Here is a 13,114-nt window from a genome sequence, read left to right on the forward strand (position 1 = left end):
TGCGCAAGCGGTAGGTTCTGCGGTCGATGCGGCGATGGTCGCGGGCCGTCGTCCTGGGAGTAGGTGCGATCACCGCGCTTTCGTTTTGGTCCGGGAGCCATTGTGAAGGTCTCTGGTGGTCGCAAGACCGGCGAAGGAAAAGGTCCAGATTAATATGGGCAGCACATGCGCGGATGCTCGTGAGGCTGGGTGAGCTTTGTTCAGTACGAGGGCGCAAGCGCACGGCTAGTCCGGCAGGGAATGTTAACAGTGGACACGCACGAAACCGCGAAGGGATGGAGCCAGTAACGTGACAAAGAAAAGTCGCGATGCGGTGGGCGGCTGAGTTTGCGGTCTTTGACACGGCTGCCTTTGCGGATGCTCAAGCACTGGACGCTATGACGCTCTGACTAGCGCGGTTAATGCCAAGTCCGCCCCACAGAACGCTCCGTTCATGCGGCTCACAGCAGAAGGCAGGAAACGTGTCTCACATCTTGATTGTTGTCACAGGGTAAACACTAATCACGTCTAGTACAAGTGGGAGAATGTGTTTGGCAGGAAGATAGAGAATCAATTCGACTGCCAGAATCGCGAAACTATCCTAGGTCTCAAAAGTGAAGGAGCGACCAGACCCAACCCAATGTTGACTACTCAGCTGTGCACGCTTAAGCAGCAGCACTGACAGCCTGAGCTGTGGCCTTGCGCTCGTTCTCAAGAACAGCCTCCAGGACACCAACAGCACCCTGGCCAGCCTTCATCTCCTTCAGGACAGTATCAATGCCGAGCTGCTCGTCAGTCCACAGAGGGAGCTCCTCGGCCTTACCAGCCTCGCCAACGCCGATGAAGCCACCCTCAGCAGCCCACTCACTGGTGCGCTTGATGCCCAGCTGCTTCCAGACGGCATCGAAAGCCTCGACCAGATGCTCGCGGTACTCGCGTACGTGACCGGGAGTAGGCGTGACACGGAGACGCTCCTGGCCGACAGGAACGGTGGGGTAGTTGATCGCCTGAACGTAAATGCCCCAATCCTCGAGGAGCAGATCAGATGCCTTCTTCGCAATCTCGGCGTTTCCAACCAAAACGGGCACGATGTGGCTAGGGTTGGGAATAACCGGAATATCGCGAGCGTTCAACTCGTCCTTGACCGCACGGGTGTGCAGCTGCTGGAGGCGCCTGTCACCCGGGTAGTTCGATTGGTACTCGATCGCAGCCTTTGCGCCGGCCATGGTCGCAGGTGGGAGCGAGGTGGTGAAGATGAAGCCAGGCGCAAGGGACCTGATAGTGTCGACAAACTTGGCAGAACCGGCAATGTAGCCGCCAACACAGCCGTAAGCCTTTGCAAGCGTCCCGGTGATTATATCAATGCGGTCCATGATTGTGCCTTGGGGCTTGCCGGCCTTGTGGGCTTCATAATCGAGGTGCTCTGCGACACCGGCACCGTGAGATCCGTACATGCCAACGGCGTGCACCTCATCTAAGAACGTGATTGCGCCGTACTTCTCTGCAAGGTCGCAAATCTCCTCAATGGGGCCGATAGAGCCGCACATGCTGTATACACTCTCGAAAGCAATGATCTTGGGATATTCGGCGGGGATCGAAGCCAGCTTAGCCTCGAGATCAGCGACATCGTTGTGCTTGAAAACCATCCTCTTTGCACCAGAGTGACGGATACCCTGGATCATCGAGGCGTGGTTCAGGCTGTCCGACAGAAAGACGCAGTTGGGCATCTTGCTGCCGAGGGTTGCAAGAGTGGTGTCGTTCGCGACATAGCACGAAGAGAAAACTAGAGCAGCCTCCTTCGAGTGCAGCTTCGCAATGGTGTCTTCCAACCCCACCGCATGCTGGTTGTGACCGGAAATGTTTCTGGTACCTCCAGCGCCAGCTCCGTAGTTGTCCAAGGTCTCGTGCATCGACTTCAGCACGGCCGGGTTACGGCCCATGCCGAGGTAGTCATTCGAGCACCATACGGTGACCTTGTCCTCCAGCGATTCCTTGTGAGCGCGAGGGAATTCCTTGGCCAGTCGGTTGATGTTGTTGAAATAGCGGTATGATTTGTCCTTGTGCTTCTTGTCTAATTCGCTCTGGTAGTACGCCTCGTAATTGAAGTGTGCGGCCTTAGCACCCTGAGCCTTGCCGACATTTGCAGGTCTGTCGGTCGCTAGCTTCTGCGCTGCAGGAGGGAAGGGGATCGAGCCTGCGGTTTACGTCAGCGATTTGCGACTTTGACGTTGGTGTTCGTCGGAATTTCTAGGTAGCAGGGATGACGTATAGAACTCCGACACCTTCCAAGGGTTAATTCGTACCTTGCTGGCCACGAACACGCTCAGTCTCAACGTGAGCCTCCTTGTGCGCAGTCGTATGCAACTTGGCGCGGTTGACACGGGTGTGGTAGGCGCGCACTCCACCGAAAGCACCAGCGAGGGCGCTGTTGCCGGTACGAGCGCTCTGGACGGCAAGTGCCTTTCCCATGATGGGGCAGCGCTTGCCGAGCACCTGGAGGCTCGACATGCTTCCAGCACCGGGGGAGACATCGTGGCTGGCGGCGGTAGTGGAGAGCGAGCGAAGTGTGGCGGGGGACGTCTTATGAAGGAACGGGCACATGGTCCTCGACTGACGGAGAAGGGCCTCCATGATGGTCAATGGTCCGAGAAGGCAAAATTTGGGGATGAACGGGTATGTCAGGTGCGTGGAGGTGTCACTGTGAAAGTGAGAAAGGAAAAGAGGAAAGATGGTTGGAGCGGTGTCAGGATGCGCGAACAAATCATTTCATATGCGGAATTGAGAGACTAAGCGGCCGGCGTCGGCATCAAATGGATGAAACATGATTGGCTCTCTGCCGCTCTAGTATGCCGACACTACCTTCGATCTTGGTTTGATTGCTCTGACGGCTCATGGCTGGCACGATCCGTGTGAGGGGTACCGAAATCTATCTCTCAGCTCGTGGTTGTGCTAAAAACAAAGGTGTTGTCAGCCCTGAAGACGTTGTCCGGCAGGGCTCACCGCTCGAACATCAACATCAGTCTCCATGCACCAACAATCGCTTCGGACAATGCGAACATTGTCGTTGAGCAACTTTAGCTCAATTTTGCCATTATCTGCAACTTGCACCTTCATAACAAACGGGAACAAGGCCCTGTTTGCCAAAGTTCTGGTAGACAACCTCGGAATCTACGCTGCCCGTATTCAAGCTGAACACAGTTATGATCGGCGCAACTCTAGATCAGCTCCAAAGTTGAGGATACATCCCCACAATGCACGCTGACTCAGGCCTAGCCACGGTTGTTGACTTTGCCTTGTGTTTACATTGTCACACCACTTCTCGAAATTTTGCGGCATCTTTTTCAAGCGTCGGCATCTTGCCGATACATGCCGCATAGTTGTAGAATTTATTTGTTGGATTTGTTTCGCAAAGTACTTCAAGTTTCGAAGGCATCTCTGTGACTTGATGAGAGTACTACTAATGACCGGAGGCAGGTACGATGCCAAAAGCGGAAGAACGAGCGCCAGTACCGTCCGTGGTTTGTAGCCTCTCCAGCCAATGACAGTGGTCTTACACCTGCAGGTTGACTTAATTGAGGGGATTGCTCTCATCAAAATGGTAAGTCGTATAATCGATTCGCCATCCCTAGATTTTAGTCGAGCTATCTACGAGTATCAGTCAATGACAATCGTTGGACCTTTCTGCAAGCTTCCAGGTTTGTCGACATTGCTCTTTCGCTGTTTGTGAAGCGGTGGAAGGGGTTCATCGTCGTCAGAAATTTCGATGATTTCTGCCTGTGAGGGCTTTGTTGGATTGCTCAAAGCTTCGAGGCTGAACGTCGTGTTTAGGACCGTGTCGAGGTAGTCGCAAAAAGTCGTGGGGTCTGGCGAGTTCTGTTTTAGGCAACTTGCCAGTTCTTCGAGGCACTCTCCAGATGGTTCTTCCACAAAGTAGTTGCCGCACAGCCACCAGCACAGGAACAATCTCATAAGAGTAACAATCTTTGGTTGGTCTTGTGGTAAGATTCCTGGCATCTTCTTGTCGCCGCGCAGAAGCAGGGCGACGCACATTGGGATCTCTCGAGCCACATTCGCTCTGCCGACTTTCTGCAGTCTCTGCCTGATCATCTCTCTATCTGTCGAGCTCAGCTCATGGATTACTTTGGACACAATTCGTTTTCGATCTTGCGTGTCCTTCAGCTGGGACCAATTCCAACGACTCACTGTGGACATAGACGCATGCTCAGGCGCATCTCCAAGCGGTGCTCGCGAGCGCACAGCAGTGGGCGTAGTCGCTGCTACCGCAGGGCCTGGGGTCTCTATGGTATTGACAACAACGGGATCTGACGATAACAAGTGAGTTTGAATACTCGGTGCTAGCTTGTTGTTGCTTTTTGCAGGCGTTATGGGTGGGTCACTGAGTGGAGTAACGTCATCCTCGGAATCCGACGTATCTGGAGGCGTACCAAGATCCATGAATCCGCCCATTGAACTTGGTGGGATTGTAGAGCCAACTGGTTGTGCAGTTGATGGAGCCGTCCCAATGGAAGTGGCATGATCTTCTTCCCGCGAGTCATCGTCAGTGGCGTCTTTCGGCGGTTCTTTGTATATCAGTGCGAGCCATCCTGCACGTTCGAGTAACTCTACGGTAACCTCGAGGTTTCGACATTTCTGCAACAGTCAGCACGGTTCTATTGACGCAGAAAAGTGCCCCTACCATCTTGACGCCAGCTACTGTGTCACCAGGGTCTCTGAAGATCTCATCGCAGAGTTTGTCGAGGCGTTGCCGGTAGTATTCTGCTTCCATGTCGTACTTTTCAGCAAGCTCTTCCCGCTGTCCAGCGGCCTCTGCCTCTTCCCATAATGCGACTGGATCGTACACAACAGGGACTTCGCCTTTTCCTTTCTCATCCTTGGGCTTCGTTTTGTCTTTTCCAGGCCTCCAAGCTTGGGCATACATCTCAATGCACTCATTGATGATCTCGGTAACTCGGCTTGTCCCAAGCTTGCTAGGTCTATTCATGGGAGCTTCTTGAAGCAAGTCGTCTCCCTCCTCGAGCTCCAACCCTGCCTTTTCCATGGCATCTGGAGAACCGTTGCTCACATCAGAGTAGTATTCTTCTTCTTCCGGTAAATCCTCGACGATGGTGGAATCTTCTGCCTCCTGTTTCGCTGTAGAGCCCCAAGTACCTGACGTAGCTATTGATCCCATATCAAGCGCATGACCTGGTCCTGCACTTTCCCGCTCCAGCTGTCTGGTCCATGGGTCTGGCGCGGAAACGATTGGGGTTATTCTTATTCGTTTGCGGCCATCACGGTCGGGTCCATCAACTCTGCTGTATGGCTGAGTGGAGTACTCGCTGGCGATTTGAGGGGCTTGCACGCCAACAGTTGGAGTCCGCCAGGGCTGATTAACAGGCGGCATGATTTAATAGTTTTGGTGGCAGGAACATAATCAGTGATGAGGCAACACCGTTGGATCTGTGCAAAGATAGAGCACCAAAGTGTAGCGATTCAGACACAGTACGGCCGAGCAGTCAGTCTTAGCAAGTCTCAGTCGCATATGGCCACAAAGTTGGTGGTAACCGTTAGCATCAAGTCAAGCGAGGGCTGGCAAGTAAATGCGGGCGCGTGGTCAGGTGAAATCGCGTTGCGGGGTCGGAATCAACGCGTTCCTCGGACAACAGAAATAGTGTTCATAGACGCAAGCCATTAATTCAACCAGCGCATGTAAACATCACTGCTGGCTTGCCGAGCGATGCAGATGAGGCGCAGGCAGTTGGTCGATGTCGTTGGCGACGGTCGCACTGACGTTGAAGGTCGCGCGAGCTTCGGCAGCGACGATGAGGCAATGCGTCGAATTCGTTAGCGCGGGGAATGTGCATTTGTCAGGTACCATCACAAACTTCCGTCCTCACAGTGGTGCCAGCAACAGCGAAGGAAACGCCTATCAGCAGTCATGGCTTCAACTTCACATGCAGACTATCCTCCCGAACTATCTGCGGAAGAGCAGGATTTCATCTTCACGGAGCTCAAAGACTGGTCGATAGCTCACGGCCTTGCGGTTCGCCCGGCTCCTTCCTTTGTTCAGCAATCTCAGGATCCTTCAGGTGTACTCGCAACAACAGCACCAGTCACAGTCTTTCCCAGCTTGTTCCCACGAAAATGCTTCGAAGATGGCCTTTCGATACAAAAGGCCTACAATGAACTGTACTCCGCCATAGCACGAGACGAGCAATGGCTGCAGGGCATCGTGGAAGAGCTAGTCGACGTTGACGATTTCGTCGCAAAGCTGTGGCAAACTCACTTGGCCGTGAAGAAAGAAGGCTATATCCAGGACATATCGCTTGGTCTTTTCCGTTCGGACTACATGGTTCATGGGGACCCGTCTAAGAGCAACTCATCCCCTGGCTTGAAGCAAGTCGAGTTCAATACCATTGCGTCTTCATTCGGTGGTTTGTCTTCGCAAGTGTCCGCATTGCACAGATACCTCCTCTCTCTTGGTGCATACCCGTCATCAACCTCTTCCATCATTAAGGCCGATGCTCTTAGACAAAGCCAGTCCACATCGCAGCTGGCAAAGGGACTCGCTGCTGGGCACAAGGCGTACGGTGAATCCAAGACTAGGCGTCCCTTGTGTGTCCTGTTTGTCGTGCAAGATCCAGAAAGGAATGTTTTCGACCAGAGACATCTGGAGTACGCATTGCTGGAGCAAAATGGTGTACGATCGTTCCGATTGCCTTTTGGGAAGATCCTGGCACACACCAAGCTTGATGGCGATCGAACTTTGCTATACATTCCACCTCACTCTCCATCAACATCGTACGAGGTCACCACCATCTACTTCCGGGCAGGATACTCACCTGATGACTACGTGAAGGAGGAGGACTGGGAAGCACGGTTACATCTCGAGAAGAGCAGAGCTATCAAGTGTCCAAGTGTGCTGACCCAACTTGCCGGGTGCAAGAAGGTTCAGCAAGTCCTGGCAACACCTCACTCACCGCATCTCAAACGCTTCCTGCCTGACGACGATGTTGCCTCGCGGCTGCTGAAGACCTTTGCTCCCATCTACCCGCTTGACAAGAGCAACGCAGGTGAGGAAGCGAAGAAGCTTGCAATTGATCCATCGTCAGCGGCTCGATACGTCCTGAAACCCCAACGCGAAGGCGGTGGTAACAATATCTACCGTAAGGCAATCCCTCCGTTCCTGCAAGAGCTTCCTGAGACACAATGGCCGGCATACATCCTGATGGAGATGATTGAGCCGCCGCCTCTGAGAAATGCTATCATTCGCAATGGAGTGCTGGAAAGCGGCGGCGTTATATGCGAGCTGGGCGTATATGGAGTGTGTCTCTGGCGAGAGGGCTCTGAAAAAGGGCAAAAGGGCGAGATCTTGGAGAACTTTGAGGCAGGGTACCTTCTCCGCACGAAGGGAGACCAGAGCGAAGAAGGAGGCGTGGCCGCAGGGTTCGGAGCGGTAGACAGCTGCTGCTTGGTTGGGTAAGGACTGAGACTGTTGGCGGTCACAGGGCGGCTCGGTTGCAACTCCGAAGCTGCTGCGCGTTAGGCATTCGCAAAGTCAATATACAAAGTTCAAGGTACACCTTGTCCTGCGGCGGATTGCTGACCAGCCAAATGTTCTCGACTCGGTCTTTCTTTCACCCACTACAGCGTCAGTTAAGTTCTTCTCTGAAAAGCCAATCGAGGCTGCACCGTGCTTCGATGTATGGACGATGACAAACCCGTATCTATCGGTTCGTGGTATGAAAAGGAATGGGTCATTAGTGTACAGCCTCTGCGGAGTGCTACTCCACAGCCATGCGCCACCTGCAGCCAGTGCCTGTGCGCCCCGCGATGTCAAACGCTCCCTGCATTCAACGCCGAGGGCTTCCTTGAAGACCACCCCATCACCACTGTAGCAGACAGACGATTTCAAAGGGGCACATCGTGTGACGTACGGAAATGCTCGCGAGTTGTTCGTTTCTACTTTTTTCATTGATTGCCCGTGCCAATCTACTGGTATCCACTCTCATGAAACCGGAATAGGGAGAACGTGCCATCGAAATCCAATTGGTACGACCATCGCCAAAACGCTGCCAGAGAACTTGACAGCGGCATGCAAGGTGCAGTGAGACAGTGACAGCGAACAAGACGTGGATTCAATCATGTTTACATAGACTGCGAATCCCACAGCAGCAAGTCGAAGGAAGCCAGATGTGCACCAAGTCACCAAGCACACCATCGCGAACGTCTGCCACCGGTTCGTCTGCGGGCGTAAGCAGAGCCAGGATTGGATCCTCGGTCTTCGGAACGAGCAGATCAGTGCGTGCATGCCGCGGCGATCCGTCTGTGCTGGTCAAGTCCTCCTCTTCCGGACGACAAGAAGCAGGATTTGCGATATCGAGTCAGACAGGCAGGGTGCTTTTCTTCTTGACGCAGCAAAGCCATCATATATGCGTGATCGCTGTGGATGTCGAGTCTTACGGTTTTATTGCGAGGGTGTTGAGTGTTATAATTCAGGAGTTATGCTTCCTGGGACTTTTATGCAGCGGGTCGCCTGTCAGCCCTACGCGAAGCAGAAAGTTGCCGTACCTGATTGGCGCAAAGCTAATAATTCGCGTGTCAACTCCAATAACAATGCGACTCCCTCCAGTCTCCCATCTCACGTCCGCGTAATCGTGCATCAGGCAGAGTGATCATGGCGCGTTATACATGGATGCGCTGGCTCAGCGCATGTCACTCAACTTTGTGTTGGAGCACCCCGAAGATAGCCAAGCGGTTCCATTGAGGATGACCGTTGCCACTTTCGCATCGCTGCTCCCTTTTTGTCTCATCGCTACTCGAGTAATTGGATGGCGGCCTTTCCTTTTCCACTATAGCCTCCCTCCCGGCGCTCATCGCGAGAACGTGGACTAGCTGATGGCTGACATTGGGAGGACTGCAATTTCCTAGTAGCCTCCAAGGACTGGTCGATACCACTCCCAGAATGGAGTGATCTCAAAGCAGCGCGCCGTTTGATGCCGCCATGCCGCAAAAGACCTTCACGGTTCATCTCGTTAGACTTCAGCCGGGGCCAAAGCTCTTCGTTTCTGGGCCTTCCGGGCAAAAATTGCTGATCTCTTGTCGAGGGCGTTCTAATGCCTTTATGGCTGCAGGCACCCTTGGTGCCTTCCCACTCTTGCTGCACCTCTTCTGCACCTCAACACCACGTCGACTTGACTGGCTGCGTGTCTGCACCGACTCACTTTCATTCGTTCCTTACCCTGCAGGCTCACTAATACTTGGCTTTGCCTACACTCTTTTACACACTCACTTAGATCGGTCTTCACCTTCTTCCTTCGCTCTTTCTTGTTACGCGCGCGTCACTTCAGCTCAGCACACTTTCAACTTCGAATTCGCGCCTTCTCCGTTCAGATCGCGATTGCCTCCAGGTTCACCTCTAGTATTAATCCGATGGCCATTACTACTCCATACTAACCCACGCCTACTCCACACCTTTGCCATGCGCTCCTACCGCTTCCTCCTCGTGTGCATCGCGTTGATCTTCTGCCTACACTCCGTCACAGCTGTACCTCAATCTGCAGTCCGCCGTCAGGATGACAGCCCTTCAGACCGTTCACAGGCGCCTACCGTCACTTCATCTTCGCGCCCATCGGCTACTGTAACGTCGTCCGATGATGATGCTTTCACTTCAACAACCGAATCCAGACGTGCCTCTTCCACTCCAGCTACCTCAACAAGCTCGGCAGAGACAAGCATGTTCATGCAAGTACCGGTCACTGCGTCGACTGCACCCCAGTCAACGAGCTCAGCAGGTCAGTTACCTAGTGACGGGTACAATACGCAATCGACTAATGATGTGCAGAAGTGAATCCTGAGAACCCTTTGCCCTTCCAACCCAGTTTGACGCCGGCGATGGGTATCAGCGGTGTAATTCTGTTGCTATCAGGCTTGGCTTTCGCTGTCATCGGTATCAAGAACAAGTGGTGAGTCCCATGAATGCCTCTCCACCAACCTCTCTAACATTGAGTAGGGTCTACGTCTTTGGCTCTGCTGCATACTTGACCGCATTAGCTGTCACTGTTCTCATTGTCTACCTCATGAACCCTCCGGTCTCCAATGGTGTTCAAGGTGCCTTCTTCGTCGCCGCTTTCTTTACTGGTGTCATCTTTGGTGCCGTGTCGTTGGTATTCCCAGACATCACTGAAGGCTTCGGATGCCTCCTTGGTGGCTTCTGTCTGAGCATGTGGTTCCTCTGTCTTAAGTCAGGTGGTCTCATCACTTCAGTAACCGGCCGCGCGATCTTCATCGGGTGCATGAGCGCCGGCGGATACTGCCTTTCTTTCAGCCATCACACCCGCAACTACGGTTTGATCGCATCAATTGCGTTTTCAGGTGCGACTGCCACTATACTGGGTATCGATTGCCTCAGCCGTGCAGGCATGAAGGAGTTCTGGCTATATCTATGGGGTAAGTTGCATTCACTGCGATGTATGATCAATCTGACATGTGAAGCGCTCAACGATGATGTATTCCCGCTGAATACCAATACTTACCCTGTCACCAAGAACATAAAGGCAGAACTCGCCGGTATCGTAATTATAGCAGTACTCGGAGTCGTCTCACAATTACGCGTCTGGAAGTTAGTCAAGGAGCATCGCGAGAAGAGTGCAGCTCAGCAGCTCGAGAAACAGCAAGATCAAGAACGGGAAGAGGAGGCGCTCGGTCGTCAAATCGAAGACAGCTTCCAACGAGAGCGCGCACAGTGGGAGGCAGCATATGGCGACAAGAGTGTCCAGGAGTCCAGTGTCGCATCTTCTATCCTGAGTCCAGAACACTCGACCAGCATCCGCGAGAAGGAAGTCCTCGCCACAGACAGCCTGGAGCTTGTGAACATGCAGAAGAGCGGCGTCATGCTCTCACCCAACCCCGATACCCCAGCCGGCACCACGGTTACCGTAAGCGTTCTTAAAGACGATATCCAGCAGATCAACGCGCAAGGCAACCCGATCACATACTGGAAGGTTGAATCAGTAACAGGATCTGATGGCGATCACAAGGACTTGCCTGCCACACCCGAAGTCGCGCTTGCCGACAATGTTACAAAAGGCAGTAGCCTTCGCCCGTCTTCAGTACCACCACCTCCAGTAATCGTCCCACTTCCCTTCAAGGTACCAGAAGAGGAGGATGCAAAGAGTGAAGAAGGAGATAATGCCTCTGTGTCGGCTGTCGCTGAGACTGAAAGCGTATCTTTGAGCGGTCACAGACCCATGTCGAAGCGCGTATCGGACATGTCAAACCTGCGTCAGGTGTCTGGTCAGAGAAGCTCACATAACGTCTCAGAACCCCAGGAGGACTCGATCAATGTACCACACATCGAGGACGACCGCGCATCGTCAATCGCCGCTACCCTGGACGACGAACACGACGATGTCTCTTTGCGCCAACTTTCCCCACCCCACTCGCCAATCGGCACAGAACATGATAATACTCGCGTAGGATCTCCAGTCGCCTCCACGAAAGGAGCAGAAGTCATCTCCCAGGACGAAGTACAGGGTTCGAGCGATGCCGAAGCCAAGGAGTCAGATTCAACTGCCGAAGAAGCAGTTGCAGATGCGCCAGCACGACTGACCATGCGTCAATCCCTTACCAGCAGTACTGATCCCAAGCCAAGCGATGCAAGTGCGAAGCGCTCACCTCGTCGCAATTCACGCTTCAGAGCTGATACCCTAGTATCCAGCGCGAAGGGGAACAGTGAGGGTGAGCAGTCGAAATCGAGCAGCGAGAAGGCACTGTCACAAAGTTCACAGACCGAACACGAGGCATCACATGTCGGTAGCCTAAAGGAGAGCACTCTTCCCGGTCGATTCTCTAAGGTCGCCTTGTCCTATCGCACTAACGAGTGGGCCAAGCACCTCGAGACCGCAGATTTGCCAGCGCTCGATGACTTGCCTGTACCATCATCGCCTGGTGCAGCTCTTCACCATGGCTCGGAAGAAGCACCAGTACCCGTCAGCGACGAGATCGCGGCTCCTTTGATCGGGAGTCAACGCAACTCGAAAAGGATGTCAACCGAAAGCAGGAACAAACCTAGCCTCAACCGCTCGACTTCGACCTCGCAGCAATCGCTGACCAAACAGCAGCCGATGTCACGGTCTCCTTCCGTCCTGTCACCGCCTGCGTTATCACGGTCGAACTCCGGAACTCAACTCGATGCTTTGTCACCACTACCCACTAACACGCTGATGGGCCAGCGCGAGAGCTTGATTCGCAACCGCGTCTCGTCACAATCCTTCTCGCCACTACCATCGCCTAGACAGACATTGCTCGAACAAAGCGAGCAAGACGATATGACCCTCGCCCAAAGGCGACAGCTTCTTAAGCAGAGCCCGACCTCGCCTCTGCTGCAACATCAACCTCCTATAACCTCTCCACGAAGGCCTCCTCCTTCTACCGCGCAGAAGTGGCAGAAGAAGGGTTGGGCTGGCCAGGGTATAGCTCCAGGCTTCGACTCCCATCAACCCCAGCGCACGCCTAGCTCACAGTCGAACCGCAAGAGGGAAGATCTATATGCTGACTGGAGGGAGAACATCCGGGATGTCACTCCACCACAGACAGCAGCGTACGTCGCGGAGCAGCAGCGTGCGGCTCTTCTCAACGATCGACGACAGAAAGAAATAGAGCGACAGCAACGTGAAGCAGTCCAGCAGCAACGAGCGTCGATGATGGACAACATGATGCGAAGCGGGCAGATGCTTGACGCGCACCGCGAGGCCATGCGCAAGATGCAAGCCAATGCCAACAAAAGAGCAGCGTAGATTTATTGATTCCCCACATAGTTATTTTCTCGTACATAGGTTATGATCGGATCGCCACGGAAGCAAACATATAGGTATGACGGACGTATAAACGGGCAAGGTATGTTGTGGATATGATCTGGGAGCTACGTGGGATGAGGACAGTACGAGGTAGCACCATGGACGCTCATTTTCAATATGTACATAGCCCTACTGCCGACCAGAAGGTAGATCGATACCCTAGCTATACATGCAATAATATCTAGTGCCATCTACGACACCCTCGTGATCAGTCTTTAGGTCCACCTGCGAAGGATGATGGTGTACCCGAGCCCAGGCCAGCTCTGCCTCACATGGGC

General features: G+C 53.5%; 5 protein-coding genes across 5 annotated transcripts; 2 read left to right on the forward strand and 3 right to left on the reverse strand.

Moving 5' to 3' along the window:
• Window positions 1-479: 479 nt before the first annotated feature.
• BU25DRAFT_489123 (5-aminolevulinate synthase-like protein) lies at window positions 480-2,706 on the reverse strand. Its single transcript, XM_033711401.1, has 2 exons — window positions 2,283-2,706; window positions 480-2,173 (listed from the first exon to the last, which is right to left on the reverse strand). The coding sequence occupies exons 1-2, from the start codon at window positions 2,608-2,610 to the stop codon at window positions 645-647; spliced, it is 1,857 nt and encodes a 618-aa protein (XP_033564517.1). The 5' UTR covers window positions 2,611-2,706; the 3' UTR covers window positions 480-644.
• A 927-nt stretch (window positions 2,707-3,633) lies between these two features.
• BU25DRAFT_489124 (uncharacterized protein) lies at window positions 3,634-5,592 on the reverse strand (the record flags this gene model as incomplete). The annotated part of the gene is made up of 2 exons (XM_033711402.1): window positions 4,676-5,592; window positions 3,634-4,629 (listed from the first exon to the last, which is right to left on the reverse strand). Exons 1-2 carry the CDS (start codon window positions 5,381-5,383, stop codon window positions 3,634-3,636), a joined length of 1,704 nt encoding a protein of 567 aa, XP_033564518.1. The 5' UTR covers window positions 5,384-5,592.
• A 292-nt stretch (window positions 5,593-5,884) lies between these two features.
• Window positions 5,885-7,462, forward strand: BU25DRAFT_438157 (glutathione synthase; the record flags this gene model as incomplete). The annotated part of the gene is made up of 1 exon (XM_033709047.1): window positions 5,885-7,462. The coding sequence occupies exon 1, from the start codon at window positions 5,918-5,920 to the stop codon at window positions 7,460-7,462; it is 1,545 nt and encodes a 514-aa protein (XP_033564519.1). The 5' UTR covers window positions 5,885-5,917.
• A 504-nt stretch (window positions 7,463-7,966) lies between these two features.
• BU25DRAFT_408277 (uncharacterized protein) lies at window positions 7,967-8,456 on the reverse strand. The gene has a single exon (XM_033705773.1). It carries the CDS (start codon window positions 8,198-8,200, stop codon window positions 7,988-7,990), a length of 213 nt encoding a protein of 70 aa, XP_033564520.1. The 5' UTR covers window positions 8,201-8,456; the 3' UTR covers window positions 7,967-7,987.
• Window positions 8,457-9,144: 688 nt separating this feature from the next.
• Window positions 9,145-13,012, forward strand: BU25DRAFT_446574 (uncharacterized protein). The gene is made up of 4 exons (XM_033709494.1): window positions 9,145-9,773; window positions 9,824-9,944; window positions 9,992-10,428; window positions 10,474-13,012. Exons 1-4 carry the CDS (start codon window positions 9,461-9,463, stop codon window positions 12,774-12,776), a joined length of 3,174 nt encoding a protein of 1,057 aa, XP_033564521.1. The 5' UTR covers window positions 9,145-9,460; the 3' UTR covers window positions 12,777-13,012.
• Window positions 13,013-13,114: the final 102 nt, after the last annotated feature.

The sequence above is a fragment of the Macroventuria anomochaeta genome, assembly GCF_010093625.1.
Source record: "Macroventuria anomochaeta strain CBS 525.71 unplaced genomic scaffold BU25scaffold_7, whole genome shotgun sequence".
In the NCBI taxonomy this organism is placed as follows: domain Eukaryota; kingdom Fungi; phylum Ascomycota; class Dothideomycetes; order Pleosporales; family Didymellaceae; genus Macroventuria; species Macroventuria anomochaeta.